Raw genomic sequence first — 25,759 nt, forward strand, 5'->3', positions numbered from 1 at the left:
GTAACCTCTAAAATATGACATGGATGAATCGATAGTTGCTGTGGCTTTTCATTTAAACTGCGAATAGGCCCAAACAACTAAAGAATCAGATACTAAGACTTGGATCCTATTAAACTACAGTTTATTATTATTGTATTTGAACACATAAACATTGGCACACGAGGGCACTAAGTACATATGCGCCATACGCTAACAATGCGGCCAGTAGCAGTTATCATTGATATGTGTAAGGATTGTGGTACTGCCTGTGTGCGCAAACTGAAACAGGTGATTTTCTTAGGAGACCACACCCGGAGCCTTCGATCTGAAGATCTAATTCACAATGCAGTCGAGCAACTTCAGAAGATGCAGTTTTATGGAAGCCGGTCACTAACAATAGGTTCATACGGCTTTTGATCCCATGAGATCCTGGAGCCCATGTACACCATTGGTTTGGAATTAGAGTTTTCTAACTCTCTTAGATGGATCCTCCGTACTCAACAATCCGGTTAAGGAGTCGGACATTCGCTTTTCGTCCTCTCAATTTCATAAACAGCACCACCACGGCGTCAAGGCAGCGAGTAGGACTTCTCTGACAGTGGCTGTATACACGTGACCATATGAAAGTATTTCGAGAGGCAGAGTTGACTCTGCTTACTCTCAGCCGTACCCAGGCAATCGGGGACACATAATATAGGGACTCGAGTGATTCAAGCTAGTCTACTTTTGGCCTCATCTGTCATGCAAGCAACACAATATTACCTATATTGAATTCATATCAACGATTCAATTAATTAGTCCAACCAACAACAAACATTCATTTCCTGAACAAACTTAATTCAACACAAATCATCAAAAATCATTTGACATATCTTATAACATTACAAGGTTTTATTCAATGATTTCATTTGTCTACACATGTTAACTTAAATATTACATAATCACATAAATGCATTAAATCATATAAATCATTACTTGTTTATTTGTTTCTCCCCAAATGTAACATGAATGTTTAACATAATGTTAAACATCACTATGTTTCCCTCCTCCTCCTTCCCTCTATCTCTCTCTCTCTCTCTCTCTCTGACACACACCTACACTAACCAACAAACAAACCAAACAATTATGATTATAATTGAAATAGCAAATTGAGCATAATTAATTATCATTAAAAGCTTTATTGAATTATTTAATTGAACAATTATGTTTCTTTACGCTACTTTGTTCAATGTTCAATATGTTCATCATTTATCTATCTATCTATCTATCTATATATATATATATATATATCCGTTTAAAACTATTAGGAAATTATGAATAAGAACTATTTCCTATGACCGATATAAATGATTATTTAAGTTTTTAAAAAGAATTATTTGTTTGTTTGTTTATTTATTTATGTTTGAACCAACAAAATGGCTCGCTTACAAGTTATCGCGCATGCACGTGCGCACAGCGCGCGCGCGAATTTCAACATCAACATATATTATATATAAAGAGATAGAGATAAAGGTAGAGAGAGAGAGAGAGATAGATAGGTGGACATTTTAAATCTTTGATGTCTTTTTGTTTTAGTTTTCTTTCTCTTTTTAAAAAAATAAAATATCAAAACTTTTTAATTGAATTTTTTTCTGTTTTTTTTTTGGAGGGGGGATTCTAGAAACTAAAAAAATATTTTTCTTTCCGGATAAAATAAAATTTTTGATTTCATTTCTAATGAACATGATTTTAAGTAGAACAATTAAGTTAATGTTTATTATTATTATTATTATTATTATTATCAAAATTTAAATGTTTCGTCGTGTTTAGAACTCATCAGCTGAATGTGTCTGGATTTCAGAGTTGATATTCAATTTGGGACTTGAACCCAATACTGTTCGCTTCAAATATGATCGTGTTATTCACTTAGCTACTTATTTCTGATAGTCATTTGCTTATGGGGTGAAATTCAAATTGACTTGTTATGCAGACTTAAATATCTGTGGGAAGATTCAAACAAACAATGCAAAATGAATAAAATATCACTTCATTACACAAGTAGGTGGCTATCAGAACTCAGTAGGTAAGTAGATAATGTGATCACATTTGTAGCTAAAAAATTGCTAGGCTCGAGTCCTAGAGTGAAAATCAACTATGGGATGCAGATACATCCAGCTGAAGAGTCCTAAATAGGACGAAATGCGCGTCAAACTGGATTCCACTGCTAGCCACTCTCTATTTTTGCTTATAATGCTTGTGAATGAATACAATATCGAGGCAATACGCATAGAATGCACATTTGCCAATGAGAAAGAGATTGATCAATTGCAGTCCTAAATATCAATGGGAAGATTCAACTAAACAACAATACTAAATAAATTCAATAAATACATTATTATCAGATGGGTTTTATGGAGATTGTAGTGATTTCAATGGTTAAGATCATGAGTCAGTTGAAGCTAGACCACCATGGAAAACCTGGAAGCACTGGACGGCTGTTTCGTTGTATTGTGGGACTCCTCAGCAGTGCGCATCCACGACCTCGCCCCCTACGAGATTCGAACCCACTAGAACACTGAGCCGGCATTCGACGGTGTTAATGTCTAACTTCAACTAATCCACCAAATTTAGCGACACATTCACCATTGTCTCCAGTGAGTTACTATCTGACAACAGACCTGGTTAAACTCCACTGGTCACTACTTCTCATTAGAACTCCAGGTCTTCCATGGTGATCTAGCTTCAATTGACTCATGATCTTATCCATTGAAATATATTATTCCCAGAATTTTCAAAGATTTTCCCTCGTTTTCTAATTGATAACTGTTGTATATTAGAGTGGAATTCTTGTCATAAAGTTCAATTCAAGTTTGAAATTTCATCGTATTCATTTTTTATTCTACATGTTAATCTGGCTTACACTGCCATTCTCATAATACACAATTGGAGATAACTCTAGACTTTTATAATGAAATATGATGAAAGGGATAAGTTAATATGATTCGAGAACGTAACTCTTAAGCTTTCGTGCAAATAATTCAAATAACAAGTTCAAATGTCAGTAGAAAAATCTCCCCAGAGACCTCAAAGTGTATGGAATAACAATAGAAACTTATTCCTTCGGATTATAGGGTAGAAATGAGACGAGACTCTAATTTATGGACGAGCCAATGAGAAGCGTTTTAAGGAGTTCAAGGTTACGGCTACTGATTGATTCATCCACAAATTATAGTCTCGCCGGTTTATTTGTTATAACGGCTCAATTATCACGTTTTGTACAAAATTCCCTGTGAACCGATCGTACGTTAGCATTAAGCACTGAAGTTAACACTCTAACCTTGAAATCTCCAAAACACTTCTGATTGGCTCGTCCATAAGTTAGAGTCTCGCCTAGAAATGATAATCTTAGGATGTATCAAATACTCAATTCTTTCTCTATAGATTGTACATAACAAGAAAGTCAACACGATTTCCGAATCCTATACCTTAATACTCAGTCTTGAAATAAATCTTAAAGATTCTATTTTACTATGGTGATATTAACCAGTTAATGAACATTTATAAACACTGGACGGCCGTTTCATCCTATTATGGGTTTCCTGAGTAGTGTGCGTACACAATCCCGCACACTGGAGTAAAACCCTAGATTTTCGGTTTCGTGAGAGAACGCTTAACCTCTAGATCACTGAACTGGTATCCAACGGTGTTAATGCTTCACTTCAGCTAATCCATGATATTGCTCAACAGTCCATCATTGTCTTCAGTGAGTTTATACCTCACAATAGAACTCCAAGATTTTGAATACACACTAAGACGAAACGATCATCCACTGCTTCCAGATTTTCAATGATAGTCTAACAATGATCCATTCATGATATGAATCTAAACTTTACAATCTCCATTAACCTATACAGACTATCTAGAAAAGACTAGTCACATTAAGAAGAACTTATAAATTTTTAAGATAATGGAGAAGATTTATACCTCTGCTGGATGATTCCGATAGAGGTTTTCCTTTCCTTCTCTGAACTGCATGTGTTTGTACTGATGATATCGTTCAGAAGAACAATGAAAACTCCATCCAATTCAAAGAATAAAACTTCATCAGAACTTATAAATCTTATGAATAATAGTACTTATATTGTTGGCTCCAAAAATTCTACACAAATATCCGGTTCTAGATAAAATAACAAAATTTAATATAAAACGACATATTAACACTGATAATTATTCTCTATGTCAACTGTACTAATAATACACATTGATCATAATGAATAGATAAAAACCAACGTTTAATGCATAGAATTTACCACACACATTTATTTCTGTTATGTATAATACGATGTATATATTGTATTAGTTAATGTTACCTACCTACCTACCTACCTACCTACCTACCTACCTATCAACAAACCATTCAATGTTTCAATAATTTCTCATTTAAACGCATTAAAACAATAATAATACTAATAATAATCGCGATAACTGATTACATTATTAAAACAGTTAACCTAATTTGTCTAGGGGCGTAATCATTGTAACAGTTATTAAGAAGAAGAAAAAGAAAATAAGTATCCTTTATCCCCTCTCTTCCTCCTTAACCGTTCCGTCGCCCCCCCCTCCCCTTCAAAAGAAAATTTTACAAATCATGTATCTTACTATCATATCTATATTGTGTATTCAATTGACTAAATAATACATATGTATATCCGGTTTTGTGTTTAAGACACAAGTGAATTATTATTATAATAATAATAATTGTATTTCATTGATTTAGTCAATAATTATTGAAAACCAATGGTTTTCTAAAAGAAACAAGAAGAAAAACAGTTTTCTACCAAGAAAGTTTATCATAGATTTTATCTTTAAGGTATATAAATATGTTGATGTTGTTTGTTGTTAAGTGACTGAGTGGGGTAGTGCGGGTGGAGGTGGGGGGTGGGGTCTAACAACAACAACAACTCACATACACATACTAATAGGGAGAATAACAATAAGTAAATAGAATGAAACGATTCATTGTTAATCTGATTAAGGAACAGATAGGGTGAGGCTATTTAGTTACTGCTATTATTATTATTGTAAAGAACATAGTAGTTAATTGTTTTGAAACGACAAACGGAAATAATCATAATCAAAATAAAGAAAATCGTTGGTTATCATGATATTATAAATGGGTTAATATGCTTAATAATAAAGTATATTTGATTTAATATACAATAGATGTTAGTAATTCATTGTAATGATATGATTGTACTTATTTATTGAGTAAACTGATTGACACTATAGTGTTGATAGGGATACTGACAAAATGCAGAGTTTTTCTTGCCTTAAGTAATGATGTTAACGTTGTACAGACTGTGTGTTTAAGATTAGATGGTGGTTGGAGGTAGTCAACAGGAAACCCTGGACCCGGGTTTCGTGCTACTTAGCACTCATCAGCAAGGTGTACTTATAATCTTGAGGGAACTGGTGCTCCCTGACGGATTCGACCCCGTGTCACCCAGCTTCACAGTCAGAGACGCTACCATTGAGCTATCCAGGTCTCAAGCACCGGTTCCCTCAAGATTACAGGTACACCTTGCTGACGAGTGCCAAGTAGCACGAAACCCGGGTCCAGGGTTTCCTGTTGACTACCTCCAACCACCATCTAATCTCAATACATAGTGCCCGCAGTGTCGAGTCACCTAGACTAGTGGCCACATTGCAACTTGGTCGACAGCATTCGATCTGCACCAAATAAGGACTTGACAAACATGACATTGATCACCACCCAGTGATCAGTCAATTGTGGAAGTTGAGCATATCAACCCATTTACTACAGTTTGAAGTTATATTTACCTTGATAGATTGGAGCCTAATGAAACCATAGTATAAATTAAGAATGTCCAATTAGTGTTTGCCGACTTATGCCACATGTTGTATAGATGAGATATCTGTCGACCAACTGAAGGACGAGTGTATTATGCAATAGTTTGTTCTGTTCTGTATTTAAAAATTGAGGATATTGATTGGTTACCAATATTTGATCACAGATCATTGATCATAGAGTACTAGGTAAAGATGGAAAATTGACTGATGAGTTAGTAAATATTCTTCTATTGAGGTGGTTGAGATATTTGTTAGGTATGCCCAACCACCGCCTACATTGATGGCGGATGTCTAATGTGCGAGTAAGATGAAGGAAAGCTAGGATCGGCTAAACCGAGATATAACATCAGTCCATATATATATATATATAAGTTTACACTAATAGATTGGAGTCCATATGGTTACTATAACCAATGATTGGAGACATAGAGGGATATGGCTCAGGTTCATTTATTCCTTGTCGTCCATTAGAACTTGAATCCTGAAATTCACTTACACCTTTGCTCATTCTTTCCCTTTTTTTAATGCTCATTCTGATAATTTTCAATATGCATATTATAAAAGGCGAATTAGTCATCGTTTAGAAAGAATACTATTCACAAATGAATATGGGTTCGAATCTGGCGAGGTGGGATTGCGGATGCCCACTGTTGAGGAGTCCCACAATAGGACGAAATAGCTGCCCAGTGCTTCCAGGTTTTCCATAGTGGTCTAGCTTCAATTGACTCATGATTTCAATCAGTGAAATTTCTAAAATCTCCACAAAACCCCTTCGGATAGTTTAGCTTATGTCAGTTGGTGATGAGAACCCTAAATCTAGTTCCTAACTCTAACTATCAACTATAAATATTAATCTTAATTCCTCACACTGGTTTATAATCTTCATTTAATCCTAGTTAGTAGGCAGAAATTCTGAAGGTCATTTTAGCATTGCCCAAATATCGTCTATAAATTATAGTCTCATCGACCTGTCTCCAATCAACGTAGATTCACCAATAATCTGAAATGATAATAGTTAGTGTATGATCACTTCAGTATTCATTTATTGTTACACTTGCTTTTTTGAAGATAAAAAATATTGACCATTCGATGTACAGTTCATACAACAAAGTTCCAGAACAGTATCTTGTATTGTTGAAAAGAGTTAGAAGTAGATCCATAGGAATTTCAATAAAAGAACACTTTGTGAATATGTATTATGTCATCATAAGTGACTTATCCTTTCCAATCATTTATTAGCTGCATAGAGACAGGGTTCTTCTGTCTCATTTAGATTTCTAAAGTTTTTATCATTGGCACAGAAAGCTCAAACTGTTTTCTTAAATTCGCATATTCACTCCCTTCTCTGGTCGATTTCGATAATTTTATCTTCACTGGTGCTAATCCGTGTCAGGTAGGGACGAATATCTACCTCAGACAATGGAAGATGATCGCGAAACCCCTTGAACTAGTTAAAATCAGATATCAACACCGTTGGATGACAGTTCAGTGATCTAGAGGTTAAGACCGATGGTCCTGAGTTGGAGTCACACGTGCAAGATCATGGATGTTCACTGCTGAAGAGTCAGTTCCATTCGTTAGTTATAGATACCCAACTATGTGATGTGATAAATGTGTGTTTACACATGTCAAGTACTACTCAGTCCAGATAAATACAAAGTGGTATGTTCATACATCATTTCAATTTATTTACGGGATCTAATACATATTATTAGTCCGTGTGTGTTCACTATTTGTTGTCAGATTAGGGTTTTCACTACCGATCAGAAGCCAGTTAAACATTCGTCTGATATAATAGTGACAGACATAACGCATACAATTTTATGCACTAGCTCGATAGTCGCCGAAATTATTGACTGAAAAGGTTTTGTGTAGATCAATGTAATGCGTATTTTGTATTCGTTACAGATTAATCTTGGGGTGTTGTCTGGTCTAGGAACATTCAGTAGTGAACACTCACTGCCCTATAAAATATTGGACCCAAAATCTTTAGGTTTCATGACGAAAACTGAACTATTAGAATCACTTCACCGACATTCATTAGTTTAATTCTGACTTCAATCAGTTTGCGATATAGGATGATAATCATCTAGCATACACAAACTTTACCAGTTACGAATGTTCATTAGAACTTCAAGACTATTTTGAGGAAGATTACTAATAAGCTGATTATTACGGTTTGAATGAAAGAGCTTTGTACAAGCTGATTTAACTAGCATGCTGTATATGTTCACGATTTCTGACAGTGTAATATTAAAATACATACAGATGCTTGGTTCTAGTATAGTACTCAGTAATTTTAGTTCATGCCACCATCAGAGACTTAACTAAGGTGCTTCAAGTCTCTTGACAAGCGCTTAACATTTAAAGCACTGACTGACATCCATTGGCATGAGTTTCTAACTCTAGTCAATTCACGAGATTGGGTGGTTATCATCCAATAACCATATCATCTTCATCTCATGTATGACATTGTTAAAACTCCACTGGTCATGATTCCTCACTAGAACCATGCGAATTATCTCATCAAGTTAATCACTAGTGAGCACATGTATTTTGTTAGTAACATGAAACAAAATGGTTGTTTTGTGCTCCTTGATTTTTAATGACTATTTAAATAAAATCAGTTAGTGATATGAGATGACAAAATTCAACACTCTCCATGGACCATTTGTATTACAAACAATACGATAACATTGGTCATACCTAAATTGAGATCGAATAACCTGGATTCGATTCACAGCTATGGAGTCATGTATATACACTACTGAGGAGTAACATACTGCAACAAAACAACCATCCAATGCTTTTAGGTTTTCAATAGTTATAATCAGGGAAGGATTTTTGTGGATATTATAGTAATTTAAATAGTTGAATTCATGAATCAATTGAAGCTAGACCGATAGTTGTTTAAGTTAAATGAAACCTATTTATATTCACTTGGTTTTGTTTACTTGTATCTTCCCATTGTTATTTAGTACTGCAATTCATCAGTCTCTTGTTGGCATATGTGCGTCCTATGCAGACTGCCTCGATATTTCCTGAAGTCACAAGCAATATAAACAAAAATGAATAGTGGCTAGAAGTGGAATCCACGACACGTATCTCGTCGTATTTGGGACTCGTCAGCTAAATGTACCTGAATCTGAGAGATGATGTTCACTCTAGGGCTAAGTGGATAACGCAATCGTGTTTGAATTGAACGGTATTGGGTTCGAGTCCAAGAGTGAACATCAACACTGAGATTCAGATACATTCAGCTGAAGAGTCCAAAACAAGACGAAACGCGAGTCCTGGTTTCTACTACTAGCCACTATCCATCTTTGCTTATGAAACCTATTTATCTTTTGCATAATATTACATAATTAACATTATGGAAGGAGGAAAAAACATTGTACGAGCATTACATGTACCTAAATAAATGGTTGCTCTGGTTGTCAGAAGGGCCACGTGACTTCCGAAGGAACTCGGCTTTCATCATGAGGCGTCCTAACTCTTGTAGATGAAGACCTATCTCCTAGGACAGAGTTTAAATGGTTTGAATTATTTTTTATGGTTAGCGCTTTCTTAGCGGTTGGTTTTCTACGGGATGGGGTCGCTAACCCCATGCCCAACCCTCCTCCCTTATCCGGGCTTGAGGCCGGCAGTAGCCCCCGGGGGTACTCCAGGCGGAGTTATAATGATTGTAAGTGAATCAAAATTATATACATACATACATTATACACACACATACACACACAGACATCTAAATAGACAAAATCATTTAATCCGTATACAGAGTTAAACACAAAAATGTTTCCATCTCAAAATGAATTAATTACCCACCCTGTTTATCTATCTATCTATCTATTACAGAAAATAACAACAATTTTCATCCAATCAAATATTCACAATTTTGTACTCATGACAATTTACTTCTCTTTCCTCAAATTTTTGTTGTTTGTTTGTTTGTTTGTTTTGGATATACTATCCTGTCCTACACTATCCTATCAATACGACATTAGAATATACACCTATACAAAATGTATTCTCGAAATAATCATAATCATGATAGAATAAAAATTTCTTTGCCTAACCTATAAAAACAAATAGGAAAATAATCCACCCTAGTTACTACTCAAAATTCAGATAATTTTCTCTTTCTTTTTTTTCTTCTTCTAAAAACCCTTTCATGATAATTTTCATTTAAACCAATACACGGTTTATTTCATTAGTGACAATGTATATAAATATAATTGTTGGCAATCATGATAGAAAAGAGACAGAACGAAAGAAAGAAAGAGACAGAGTGGGAGTGGGAGAGTAAAAGACACTTTATGGATTATCACAGTTTGTTGTGAAGAGACTATATAATCAAAAACGGGGGTGGGGGGTGGGGTGGAGGGACTCAATGAAACTTGTGGATAACATATGTGTCTAAACAAAGATTGCATTTTTTCAAAAAAAGAGATAAGAATAACATAACTGTACAGTTTTTTCTTTAACACTTCAGAGATATGTCGGTAAAAAGCTACATAATGTAATATTATTTAATAGATATATATAGATATATGTAATACAGTTTATTGCCCTTAAATTGATATTATGTAATTGTTGCTAAGCATGTTTCCTAATCTTAATCAATCACAAATAGACGAGCTTGATCATAATAATTCCAATGATATTCATTTATTGAATTCATCATCTTCTGTGACATTATCATCTTCAATGTCATTCACTTCATCAAAATCGACACCAACGTCGTCGTCGTCATCATCATCTCCTTCGTCTATCACTTCACCAACATGTTTAACTGTATCATCAATTCATGAAATCTATCAATGTCGTTCATTTATGATACATGATATTTTAGATAAATCTAAACAGACTACTTATAATACTACTATGAATAATAAAGATAAACTATACAAATCATATAATGAACAAATTAAAACATTTCCAATGATCAAATCAGTTATAAATGATTATGAACGAAATGATAAATATCATATGAAACGAAAATATACTAATCATAATCATGAGAATGATCATGATAAACGTGTAGTTACCACAGCAACAACAACAACAACCACCACCACCACAACAACACCGTCCTTAATGACAATAAAGGAAGATTGTAATTCATATATGAATGTAGATCATAAAAATTTGTCAATAAATCTTACAAAATATCAATCATATGAACAATATAAACAATCTATGAATGATACAACACAATTGATAGAAGGGAATTTAAAACAACTTTATACTGCAACAGGTAAATATTGTATCTAAGTAATAATAATAATAACAATAATTAACACCGTTAGATGCCGATCGGCTCAGTGATTTAGAGGTTAAGCGTTTGCGCGCAAGATCGATAGGTTCTGGGTTTAAATCTCACAAGGCAGGATCATGGATACCCACTACTGAGGAGTCCTACGATAGGACGAAACAGTTGTTCAGTGCTTTCAAGTTTTTCAAAGTGGTTTAGCTTCAATTACTTCATGGTCTGAACTACTGAAATAGTATTAAGTATTTGTAAGGGTATGTTGATCTATATTGCATATGTGTGCATACTAAAAGGATCAGGTCAATATATCGACATTTTGTCTTATATTTCTTTTATAGTCAAGTTGAATAGAGGCTATCAATGAAATTTAACACATGTGTTTCATTCTCTTTTGGATTCATCAGTTGGGTGTCACTGCTTTTAATAGTTGAGATCATGAGTCAATTAAAGCTAGATTACCATGGATAACTTCGGAGTACTTTCGTAAGAATGATCCTTCGTTGTTTACTTCAACTATTTTGAAATGTTCTAGTCATACATTACATATCTGTATTTGACAGTCTAATGGGATTACCATTCTATAATCAATAGGAAATAGAAATCATAGTATTGATATATTGATCTAGATCAGGAAGCTGACAAGATGTAGAGGTCTCAGTGATTTAATTTATAAAATTATAAAATGGAACGTCTACAGTTCCATTTTTGAAGATTGTAAAGAGATAGTATAGAGACTTTAATGATACATCACGTGGTTAGAGAGTTAGTTATCTACGGGATGGGATCGCTAACTCCATGTTCAACCCTCCTCCTTTATCCGGGCTTAGGACCGGCAGTAGCCCCCGGAGGGACTCCAGGCGGAGTTAATGATACATCACATTCAAACATACTGAAATTTAATGACAATGTAAAATAAACAGAGTTTAAGTGGATTGAAATTGGAACAGTTCACTTCACATATAATGAACGAGAACAACAATGTTACTTACTTACTCACTTACTTAAGCCTATTTCTCCCCGTGGAGGGGCACAGGCTACCCATCAGTACTAACACCAATATATACAACCAAATATGACATTACAGAATCACTTAGTAAAATCTGAGAACCATACAGTAAGTAATTCATTTGCAAGATGTCAATTAATTGTCTCAGACTTCATTGTTCTTCCGTTTCCATATCAACCATTCTTTGTTCTCGTTCTCTTCGCTTCAATTTTCTCAATGTTCTGCTGATAGGCATTCCAATTCTGATTGATGATACATACTACTTATATCTGTCGACATTAGTAACACACACCACACATAAGTATCTATTAACAACATAGACAAATGAAGTAGAAATATGTAACAGCACACATCAAACTGATTGTAGAAGTTTATAGAAAAACAGATCGATACTAGATCGATATCAATCAAGGCAGTTTATGAGCTAATGAATAACAATGAAATAGATTACGCAACTGTATGAAAATAAGTAAACAATTCCAAAGGTTAAGTACTCGTGCACGAGACTGATAAGTTCTGGGTTCGAATCTTGCGGGGCGAAATTGTGGATTCACACTACTGAGGAGTCTCACAATAGGACGAAACAGCCGTCTCGTGCTTCCAGGTTCTCCATGGTGGTCTAGCTTCAACTGACTCATGATCTTAACCATTGAAATTACTATAATATCCACAAAACCTATCTGATATTAATTCCAATTGAATTAAACAAGTCAAAGACTTTGAAAGTCATCAAAATGATACAATAAGAAGAGTATTAAAGTAGTTGGACAGTTAAATATAAATATATATTTCCTTGCATTCTAGTTAGAAGCCGTGACTAGTGGAGTTCAATCTGTGTTGGGTGTGGGACAGTTATCCAACTCAAAGGATGAATGAAAGATTGTGAAAGATCATGGATCGATTGAAGTTAGACATTAACACTTTTGGATGCCGGTTTAGTAGTCTATAGGTGAAATGTTTGCTCGAGAGATTGATGGTCCTAGGTTCGAGTCCATTTTAGAGTTGGATCATGGATGCGCACTGTTGAAGAGTCTCATATTAGGATGTTCAATCATTATTCTACATTATTAATACAACAGTTATTTCAACTTAAAATTTGCTGTTCATAGAGTTAATTAGATTGATTGTTCGGAATGAATTTTAATGAGTGCAAGTGAGTTTCACTTACTTATGCCTGTTCCTTCCAATCGAGCATAGGCCGCCCACCAGCATTCTTTAGTCCACTCTGTCCTGGGCATTCCTATCTAGTTCTATTCAATTGTTATTCATTCTTCCCATTTCTGTCTCCATTTCTCAGCGTAATGTGTTATTTGGTCTTCTTCGTTTCCTTTAGCCTTGAGGATTCCATGTGAGGGCTTGTCTTATGACTCATTTGGGTGCTTTCCTCAACAAATGAATAGTAGTAATAATTTAATTTGTAATAGTTTGGATTACGTTGATTTAAGTGTTTCTGACTGATTTTTGATCAGTTTTCGTTAGTATATGTACATCCTGTACGGGTTACTTTGATAAAGACATTATGTCACAAGTTTATATAGACTATCTAGAATGCGACTAGCAGAGAAATCCAAGAGATATGGTTTGTTTTCACCAACTCCAGGATGTAGGTACATTCGGTTGATGAGTCCCAGATATGACGAAACACGTGTCTTCAATATATATCAGGTACAGTATTATAGAGCTTTTTTCCTATTCACTTGGTATTGTTTGACTTGTATCTTCCCATTGAAATTTAAGATTGCAGTTGATCAGTCTGTTATTGGCATATGTGCATACTGTGCGTATGCCTCGATATTACCTTAATTCACAAGCTATCAGGACTCAGTAGCTGAGTGGATAACACGATGGCGCTTGAAGCGAATGGTACTGGATTCGAGTCCCAGAGTGAACATCAACTCTGAGACGCAGGTACATCCAGCTGACGAGTCCCAAATAGGACGAAAGGCACGTCCTGGATTCCACCGCTAGCCACTATCCGTCATTACTTACAAAAAGCTTTTTCCTATTGTTTGTAAACATTTATTCTAATACATTTGTATCTTATTCTCCTAGAAGAAATAGAGAGAGTGATGTGAATGATTGTTTATAAGGTATGAAATCTCCTTCCACTATCATATTTATGATAATATCAAAAGATTCACCACTTAACTCATCAATAATCTGCAACATTATGCATAAGCAGTTGTCTTTTGGGTTTTTCGGTAGCTCTCCTTAAGTCACTAGGACCATTATTAATCCACTTTCCTTTTCAGATCTCTGAAGGAGTAGTATTCTTCCATTATTTAAGTAAAGGTAAAGTGAAAATTATCTTCATACCTCCGAAAGCATTTGAGATCATCTTGATGTTAGCAATAAGCTTTACATCTGATGAAATGAATTAACTCTAATATAAGTAGAAATCATTCAATGAAAATGATAGAATTAGAAGTAGTTTACTGAATCCATGTTCAAACTTATCTCTACTTAATTCAGACTCACATCTTGGATTTCAATGCTAACCATCATCTATCTCTGTTTATGATTTCATATAGTGATTAAATGTCATTTTTGTAAATATTCACGCACACATACACACAACAGCATTCTTCAATCACTGGATTTAATTGGACACATAAATTCTATAGTAGTCATGGGTGGTTACCCCTTAAGAAGTATAGGAAGAAGATTGGAAAACATGATGAATCACTATGATGGTATATTTTGAGATTTGCAGGGATTAAATTCATTCAAATCATTCAAATACTTATGTATCATAGAGACAATATGAACAATGGGATAACATGGAAATCTTTTTACAAATGAAATCAAAGCTTAAACCTATGATTACACAATTAAGAGACTATCTCAACTTAACAGTTTAATGGATAATAAGTTTAGTTTTTAAAATGAAAAGTATCAGCTTTAAATTCTTAAGTGAATATCAACTTTAGAATGTGAACTTATCAAGCTGACGAGCTATGAATAGGAACAAACGGCGGATTCACCTAAGGGAGTTGGAAAACCCTCATTCCAAAACAATGATGTATATGGTTTCCAGGATCCTAAGGAAACAAATGGTGTATGAAACAATTGTTGGTGACCAGCTACCATGGGACTGCATCTCCTTACATTGCTCCACTGCCTTGTGAATTAAACTTTCAAATCAAAGGCTCTGGATGTGGCCCCTTGGGAAAATCACCTGTTTTGGTTTGGGAACCCGGACAGTATCCCAGCCCCCATATACATTGAATGATTTATGTGGTGCATATCTGTTTGGTGCCTCCTTGTACCAATGTTTATGTGTTTAAATTAATAAATAAAGAAGAACCACACATATCCTAGATTCTATTCACTGTCAGCTACAAACCATTTGTTCTCTGAGCTAGATGGTTTGGTCGTGGAGCGTTCATTGTTCTTCTGAACGACATCATTAGCATAAACTTTTAGGTGAAAATTCTTGAAGTTTTCGCTGATGATGTTGTTCAGAAGAACGATGAAAGCTCTGCGACTAAATCATCGAGCTGAGGGAAATATAAAAAAAACTCCATCAAAATCATCCACCTGACCTATAAATCTTCTCCATAATCTCAAAGTAACAATTTTTTTTTGAAAACTAAAATACCCAAAGGTTATAAAAGTGAAAAGTTTACGACTAAAATTCTATCGATAATATAATTCAATGATTGAATACTTAATCAATGATGTAAATATGTTCCATGCACGACTATAGATCCTGAGTTTGATTTCCTATGGTAGAATTGTAGATATGTACTACTGAGGAATGTTATGCTAGGACAAAATGGCTGTTCATTTCTTCTTTCTTACTATTGCTGTTCCTAGATGACAGTAGATCATGATTTGAATAGACAAGTGTTCTGAATGTTCTTGAATAGTTTATATTTAATGACCAGACACTATCACCATTGAATGCCGGCTCAGTGGTCCAGTAGGTTAAGCGTTCGCGCGCGAGACCGAAGGCTCTCTGTTCGAATCCCGCGGGAGGGATCGTGGATGCGCACTGCCAAGGAGGAGTCCCACAATAGGACGAAACGGCCGTCCAGTGCTTCCAGGTTTCCAAAGGTGGTCTAACATCAATCGGTTCATGATCTCAATCAAAAACTTAGTAATCTCCACAACCCCTATACTAGTGACCAGAATATCTATCTACATAGTTTTGAAAGGGTCAAATAAGGTCATTATTCTATTTTGTTTTATTCAATTTAATAGATAGTAGACATGTGTTAGAATAAAGTGACACTATTTAAATTTAATTATTGTATACTTTATCACTTTTCCCCAACAGAATTATATCTTAGAAAGGGTTTTGTGGATATTATAGTAATTTTAATAGTTGACTTCATGGGTCAATTGATGTTAGACCACCGTTGGAAACCTGGAAGCACTGGAAAGCCGTTTCGTCCTGTTGTGGGATACCTCGGCAGTGCATATCCACAAGCCCATCTTCTCGGGATTCAAACCTAGGACCCATCAGTCTTGCGCACGAGCGCTATATATAAATCTGGTCTTTTGTATACGACAGAAGTTGTAGAAATTTAACACCACGATCATCATCATGGTGTTTAAAAGTAGTTTATAATACTGTTAATAATTCATAGGGTAGAAAATTCTTAATAAATGATTTTCTACTAATTCTTTTTGTTGATCATGAGTCAATTGAAACTAGATCACCATGGAAAACCTGGAAGCACTGGAAGGCCGTTTCGTTCTATTGTGGGACTCCTCAGCAGTGCGCATCTAGCCTCGCGGGGCTGATTGGCTTCAAGAGTTATATCCTGGAATTCTAGTGAGAAGCAGTGACCAGTGGAGTTCAACCAGGTCTGTTTTGAGATAGTAACTCACGGATGACAATGGTGGATGTGTCGCTCAATTTCGTGGATTAGTTGAAGTTAGACATTAACACCGTTTGATGCCGATTCGCTGGTCTAGAGGTTAAACGCACGCGTGAGAGGCTGACAGGTACTGGGTTCGAATCCTGCGAGGCAGAGTCCTGTATGCACACTGTTGAAGAGTCCGATAACAGGATGAAGCGGTCGTTCAGTGCTTCCAGGTTTTCCATGGTGGTCTAACTTCAATCGACTCATGATCTCAACCATTGAAATTAATACAATTTCCATAAAACCCCTTCTGATTATCACTTTTATTGAAGACTTTTTTGTGAAGAAAACTTTAATATGTAAATGTTGTTCTTCATATGTTGATATTAGATAGGATATAATTGAAAATCAGGGTATATTAGACAACTATACTAATCTAGTATGAGATTTTTCATCGGCGGGAAACTACAAATCTATCAGAGATTGAACTCAATGCTTTTAAATGTTGAGTCAAGTATTTAACCATTACGTTACAGGGTTATTGTTCGTTTGTATAGATTTCCAGATTCCATCAACTCAGACAATTGATCAACAATCATTCATTGTCATGGATGATATCCATCAGTGAGAAGTTAATTTACGAACAGCATTTGAGTGACGCTTGAGTGACCTTGAGAGTGTCCACCTAGTAACTAGAACAGAATGAGGGTTATAAACAAGTATGAGAAATCAGGATTATGATTTTTAGTTGATGGTTACGGTTGGGAATTTATTTATTTATTTAAACACATAAGCATTCGTACAACGAGGCACCAAATACATATGCACTACATGGACCATTCGACTTGTGTGAGGGCTGGGATACTGCCCGGGTGTCCAGACCGAAGCAGGTGGTTTTCTTAGGGGGCCACAACCCGAGATTTGGACCCAAAGGTCTAATCTACAAGGCAGTGGAGCATCGTGAGGAGATGCAGTCCCGTGGTAGCCAGTGACCAACGATTGGTTCATATGCTATTTGTTCCCTCAGGATACTGGAGCCCATGTGCACCATGGATTTGGAATCCGGTTAAAGCGCCGGACATTCGCTTTTCGTGCTCTCAGTTTCGTAAACAACACCCCACTGCGAGAAGGCAGTGAGTCGGACTTCCCTGGCAGAGGCTGTATACGCGTGTCCGTGTGAGAGCATTTCAAGAGGGAGAGCGGGCCCATCCCACTCTCGGCCATACCAAGGCATTTGGAGGCTAGGAATTAGATTTAGGGTTTTCATCACGAACTGACATCACCTAAAATACCAAAACTCTATTTAACCAAATGGATGAGTGAAATTTGCGCCAAAATCCAGGACGTGTTGTCTTATATGTCATTGGTTTGTTCATAAATTATAGTCTCGTCTATCCATTTCATCTTCACAACATGGTATAAACTTCATTGATCTCACCTTCTCATTAAAAACTTGATTGTTTTTCCTCGACGTTCAGGGATGTTCTAAGCAGTGGAAATGGAGAATTAACAGATTAACCTGTTGTTAGATATTTCACGTATATATTTAAGTAGTACCTAAAAACAAATCTTTACAATGAACCATATTCTTGTTTCCATGGTTGTTTTTCGTTCATTAATATTGAAGTAGAGACGAAGCTCTTGACTGATACGTTCATGAATAATGTTTATTCATAGAATTTCATAAACCACTGGAAGGGTTGTAATACGATTAGACCTATGACGCTTCTGGTATCCAAATGCGAATTTTCATTGTTACCAATTAGAGGTGAATCAAATGGTCTCATATTGAAACGAAGACTTAAATTAGCCATCAATAGGACATTTGGTTCAGCCCAATTTGTCATTATTGAAAAGATAGGGTCTATGTTTCACCAAAACCAGCACGTACGGGATTGCGTCATATCCTATTGTGTCTATCTATTTACATGTATGTGCGGAGACAACTACATAGCAAGTAAGTGTGGAGGAACACATACCCAAATGGCTGCAGAAACAAATGAATTCCAATGGTCAAATAAGATCATAGCATAGACAGATATCTTCCTTCATTGTGAAACATTTGGTCGGCACTAGTCATAAGGTTGATATCAAATCAGCATTTGTAGTGCAGTACAAAAGCCTTCAACAACGTATACTAAGATTTATTGAAGCATTATTCATACGGAAACTGAAACCCCCTTTATATGTTCAAAAACAATTAGTCCTTACCTATAACTTTCCCTGATAATACTGATTTATTATCCAGAGTGGTAACCACATTGTTACTGTGTACTTTATTTTTCTTTGTTACAGTTTACCTTGAATCGGTCTAGTTGACCTTCTAGTTTTCATATGAAGATGTCATAGCAATTACATTATGTGTAATCAGATTGTTCGAAATGTATTATGCAAATACATAACCACATAATTCTTCTAATAACCTTAGTCTACTCAATTACATCATCAACATTACCAAATGGTGTACTTATAATTTATATACATTTCGAACCAAACAATTTATTTTTTTCAACTGAAATCATGAGTCAATTGGAGCTAGACCACTATGGAAAACCTGGAAGTACTGGACGGCCGTTTCTTCCTAGTACGGGACTCTTCAGCGGTGCGCATCCACGATCCCGCACCCCGCGAGATTCGAACCCAGGACCTATCAGTCTCGCGCCACACAATTTATGCCTATCTATTACCTTTATCAATTCATTTATTCGACAATGAAGAATTACTTCCTACAGAAGAACATTGACCAAGTTATCATAAACATAAAATAAGATTTAAGTAAAATTTAGTTTATTATTACTTCATTAATTAGGGTTGGAGACCGAAGGTCCTGGGTTCGAATCCCACATAATTCTTCTAATAACCTTCGTCTACTCATTCTATTATCGAAATTTATCGAAGTTAATGAGACTGATAGGTCCTGGATTTGAATGTCACTAGGCAGGATCATGAATATGCACTGTTGAGGAGTTCTACAATAGGACGAAATGATCATTCAGTACTTTTAGGTTTTCCATGATGATCTAACTTTCATTGACTCATATATTTAACTATTACTAATTGTTATATTCTTTAAATTAAATAGGTTTCAATGAAATTACAACGAATTCAGATAATACTCAATTCATTCTATCAACAATAAATAGTCCAAATAGTTTAAATACAAATGATGAAAATCATAAAGATAATGAATTACAAGAAGATAATAGTGATGATGATAATGATGATGATGAATATTCTGAAATGAATTCAAATGGATCTTTATATTCAACGCATTCAATAGATCCATATCATAAATTAACATTCATCAAGAAAAAATCAAAATTTGAACATTCCAATGAATTACATCGATCATATCATCCCCATTATCATGATCATGATCATGATCATGATCGTCATCATCATCATCATAAAGAATATGATCTTAATGATGAAATGAATAAATCAAAGAAACCTCGGAAATCTAGAACAGCATTTACTGATTTACAATTAAATGAATTAGAGAAAATGTTTGATCATCAAAAATATTTAAGTGTACAAGATCGTATTGAATTAGCTGAACGATTACATTTAACGGATACACAAGTTAAAACATGGTATCAAAATCGTAGGTTAGTTTGTTTGATTTATATAATTTATAAATGTATATGAAATTCAAATAGTTAGATCATCATGGAAAACCTGGAAGTACTAGACGACTGTTTCGTCCTATAATCGGACTCTTCAAAAGTGAGCACTCATGATCCCGTACATTATTGATTGAAGTTAAAGATTAACATTGTTGGACGCTGGCTCACGCGTTCGCTCTTGAGACTGATAGGTCCTGTTTTGGAATCTCATGAGGCAGGATTGTACTAGGATGAAACGCCCGTCCAGTACTTTCAGGTTTTCCATAGTGGTCTAGCTCTAATTGATACTAATCAGTATATGCTCACTAGTGACTAGCTTCAAGCAGTATTTCCTGGAGTTCTAGTGAGAAGGAGTGAATAGTGAAGTTCAACCGGGTCTGTTGTGAGATAGTAACTGATTGAAGACAATGGTGGATGGTGGTTCAATCTCATGGATTGGTTCGAGTTAGACATTAACATTGTCAGATACCGGTCAGCCCAACGATCTAGAGGTTAAGCGTTCGCGCGAGAGACTGATAAGTCCTGGGTTCGAATCTCGCTGCGCAATATCATGGATAAGGACCGTTAAGGAGTCCCATACTCTCTAATAATGTTTAATTCATCCTATTACTAAATAATCAAATGATTGATCAAAAGATTGCAGTCAAATAGAAGGCAATTATCTCAATATTCTGTTTATGATACTTTTCCATTTATTGATAGTATTCATAATGGAAATACTTCTGGAAAGTTTATGCTCTCGTTTAATACTAGTTCGCTGTTCATTGGTATACCATGAATTGAAACTATATGTTACACATGATTATATCAGTTTTATTAACATAAATACAGGCTTGTTGACTGATCACTTGAGATAAGTATTATTACGTTGTGCTTTTAATGTTTAGACAAAGAAGTAAGATGATAATGATATTTCGATTAAGCATAATATTAGCGAGTTGTCTCATCTTTGAACTGGAAAACATTCAACTTACTTACTTACTTACTTACTTACTTACTTACTTACTTACTTACTTACTTACTTACTTACTTACTTTACTTACTTACTTACTTACTAACTAACTAACTAACTAACTAACTAACTAACTAACTTACTTACTTACTTACTTACTTACTTACTTACTTACTTACTTACTTACACCTGTTGCTACTAATGGAGCATAGGCCACCGACCAGCATTCTCCAACCCACTCTGTCCTGGGCCTTTCTTTCCAGTTCTATCCAATTCTTGTTCATTTATATCACATCTGTCTCCATTTCTCGGAGTAATGTGTTCTTTGGTCTTCTTCTTCTCCTACGGCCTTGAGGATTCCAAGTTAGGGCTTGCCTTGTGATACATTTGGGTGATTTCCTCATTGTGTTCCCTATTCACTTCCAGCGCCCCTTCCTGATTTCCTCAGCTAGAACCTGGTTTGTTCTCTCCCATAATAGGCTGTTACTAATAGTGTCTGGTCAACGGATCTGAAGTATTTTACATAGACAACTGTTAACAAACACCCGCCTCCTCTTGATGATGGCTTCCGTATTTGTTCAAGCTTCCGGCCCATACAGTAGAATTGTCTTGACATTTGTGTTGAAAATCCTGACCTTGGTGTTGGTTGACACAGTTGTTTTGAGTTCCATATGTTCTTCAGTTGTAAATATACTGCTTTTGCTTTACCGATCCGCGCTTTCATATCTGCATCAGATCCACCATGTTCATCAATGATGCTGCCCAAATATGTAAAAACATTCAACTTAGTCTATACAAAAGATATGTAAGTTATAGAACTGTTGAATCAACTGACATCTATTCCTATATTTCATGTTAATAAATGAAATAGATCATTCTATTTCATTTCTTGATATGCTACTGACAAGTAAGAATGATGAATCCTTAAAAAGGTCTATTTACAGAAAACAATTATGGAACGACTAATCGACCAACGTTGATCACTGATGAGTTTGACCAGTATTCGAATCTCACGAGGCGAGTTCGTGGATGCACACTGTTGAGAAATCTGACAATAAGACGAAACGGCTGTCCAGTACTTCCAGGTTTTCCATAGTGGTCTAGTTTCAGTTGACTCATGTTCTCAATTATTGAAATTAATATTTAATTTGTTCAGAAATAGGGATTCATCTTGACAGAGTTCTTTGGTAAAATGTAACAACCATACATAAAAATATGCAATTTACAAATCTTCCATCAGTTGTTATTTATATACCTGATGATTCTTTCACTTCTTAATTGTGTCATGCCTCCCTTACTGTTTTTTTGTCATCATTTCAATCTTCTTTTGACAGGCATTCCATATACGACTGATGTTACATACTACTTATATCATCAGATATAAGTAGTGTACACTATATATATACTAATATTACATTTTATAAAACGCCGCCAATTGTATTAGATTGAATATCTAGATAGATAAACTTTAGATGACACAGTTTTATGGACTTTATCTTTTAATCACTGATTAGCTTCATTTACGGTACCGCTGAAAATCAGGGAACATTAGACAATTGTTTAGCCGAAGCATGGTAATCCTTAGTGTAGTGTGCATCCAAGACCTTATCACAAGGGGATGAATCTAAGATCGTCAGTGTCACGCGTAAACACTTAAAATACAATTTACTGATTCAGGATACATTGGTATACAAATCTAACTTCACTCGACCTGTGGATGGGTAGTTTATAGGGAAATATTAATCCAATTGGATTACCGTTCAATAGTTTAGAGGTTCAACTTTCATGTTTGACTCTTGGTTTCAGCATTGTGAATGTACACTTTCGAGATGTCTTGCATTAGAACAAAAGAACTATCCAATGCTTTCATGTATTCAGTGGCCTGTCAAACAATCACTTGACGTTGTTTTAGATGTATCTTCCCATTTTTATTTAGGCCTAAAGTCGATCAGTCTCATGTTGGCATATGTGCATTCTGTGTGGATTGCCTCGATATAGCCCTAAGTTATAAGCTTAATAAGAAAAGATGGAGTTATAACTTCACCCCATTGCTGGCTATAAAGATTCAACAGCTAAGTGGATAATGCGATCATATTTGAAGCGAGTGGTATTGGGTTCGATTCCCCAAGTGAACATCAACTCTGTGGTGCAGGTACATCCAGATGAAGAGTCCTAACTAGGACGAAACATGTGTCCTGGATTCCACTGCTAGTCACTATACATCATATATAATATTTTAAACTTACTCAAATGATGTTTAGTTTTACATTATACCTTCAGTTTTCTTTGTAATTATAGAACAAAATGGAAACGTCAAACTGCTGTCGGTTTTGAATTACTCGCTGAAGCTGGTAATTTTGTAGCAGTTCAACGTATTTTACAAACGAATCCATATTGGGCATATCATCCAGCAGCACAAACTATTCTAGCTAATATGGAAGCAATAATGAAGAAGAAAACTGATTGCAATATTACTGATGAATTAAAACAAACCAATCATAATGATAGTAAAATGAATTATTTTAAACAAATGAATCATAATCAACATATTATTACCAATACTACTAATACTAATATTAGTAGTAGTCCTACTACCACTACTACTAACACTACTACTATTACTACTAATACTACTTATAATCATCATTCAAGATCAAATGATCAAGATTCACTTTCTTTTAAATCGATTGAATTCAATCATCAAATACCATCTTCATCCTCATCCTCATTATTATTCCAATCAAATGATCTTAATCATCAATTAGAAAATTGTTCAAAACTAAATTCATCAATGAAATTACCAATCACTATAGGAACTTCTACTTTCCCATTAAGAACTACTACAATAGATCATCAATTGAATACTACTACAACGACTGCTGCGACGACGACGACTACGACGACGACGACTACAAATGCAGTAGATAGTACATCATTAGTGGAACTACCAGATTGGTGGCCTTTTAAATCAACCATAAAAGATTTAATACAATATCAAAATACATTATCTTCTTCTTCTTCTTCTTCAACTATTACCACTCCTACTACTACTCCCACTACTACTCCGACTACTCCTGCTATCTCAACATTATCCTATTGTCCTATAGTGAATTCATCTCTCATAGATACAACTAAATTATTACAATTGGATTTACCAATGAATTCAACAATATCATCATTCAATATACAACCTTATACATCAATGAATCTATGGTCAACATTCAATACAAATGATCTATTATCTATTACACAAAATATACCATTATTTAATAATTTATTACGTCATCATTGTATCATAACAAAAGATTAATAATAGTACGTAATGATGATACATTGATTCTTTCCTTGATAGAATATTGATTTGTTGGGTTTTGTTTTTGGATGAAGGTTTGTTCTTTGAATACAAACATTCAGGTCGGAATCTTGATCATTATACTAATGATAATGCTGTTTAGTAGAACAATGAACGGTTCATTGATACAAACCATTTAGCTCAGAGGACAACAACAGAAAAGAAAGAACTCTGTCAAAATTATCCATTTGAGCTATAAATGTTCTTCATCATCTTAGAATTATTCTTTAAATGAGTGAACGATGTTGATAGGAGTGAGAACTTTCCGCCCTCCTCCCACCCCCAAAACACACACATCATAATCCAATTGTATGTGCAAATCTATAAGAGTGAAGTGTAAATTAACTTTTCCACTTTTATTATTATCCTTATTATTAATCAATAATATTGTTGCCATGACTTGTCTTGATCTCGGTTTAATTTACTTTAGTTACTAGGTTCAATTCATTATTTGTTCCTTTAATTTGTACAAAAAAATTACTTTTATTGCTTTTTTTTCTTTATTTTTCTTTCTTTTTATTTTGTTTTATTCTTTATTAAATTTATCTCTTAATTTTTTGTTGAAAATTGAATAAAATATAGTTTAATTTTTGAGTGATGAATTATTAAGACGACAATTACCGATACTACTAATAAAACTCTCCCTCCTCCTCCTCCTCCTCCTCCTCCTACTACTACTACTACTACTACTACTGTAGTGAACAAGAATACGAGTGAGGACAGTCGAATGCACGATCCCGCTCGCGGGGTTCGAACGCAATTATCAGTATAAGGGTTGTGAAGATTATTAAGTTTTTCCTGGTATTTACCATATACTGACTAGTGACTAACTTCACGAGGGAATTCTCGGAGTTCTAGTGAGAAGCAGTGATCAATGGAGCTAATCCGTGTCGGGTAGAGACAGGTAT

The 25,759-nt window shown here is 35.0% G+C and overlaps 1 protein-coding gene across 1 annotated transcript; it reads left to right on the plus strand.

The window, feature by feature from the left end:
- Nucleotides 1-10,153: 10,153 nt before the first annotated feature.
- On the plus strand, nucleotides 10,154-25,374 carry MS3_00008791 (uncharacterized protein). The gene is made up of 3 exons (XM_051217140.1): nucleotides 10,154-11,086; nucleotides 20,004-20,529; nucleotides 23,798-25,374. Exons 1-3 carry the CDS (start codon nucleotides 10,432-10,434, stop codon nucleotides 24,807-24,809), a joined length of 2,193 nt encoding a protein of 730 aa, XP_051065774.1. The 5' UTR covers nucleotides 10,154-10,431; the 3' UTR covers nucleotides 24,810-25,374.
- Nucleotides 25,375-25,759: the final 385 nt, after the last annotated feature.

The sequence above is a fragment of the Schistosoma haematobium genome, chromosome 6 (assembly GCF_000699445.3).
Source record: "Schistosoma haematobium chromosome 6, whole genome shotgun sequence".
NCBI classification, from domain to species: Eukaryota; Metazoa; Platyhelminthes; class Trematoda; order Strigeidida; family Schistosomatidae; genus Schistosoma; species Schistosoma haematobium.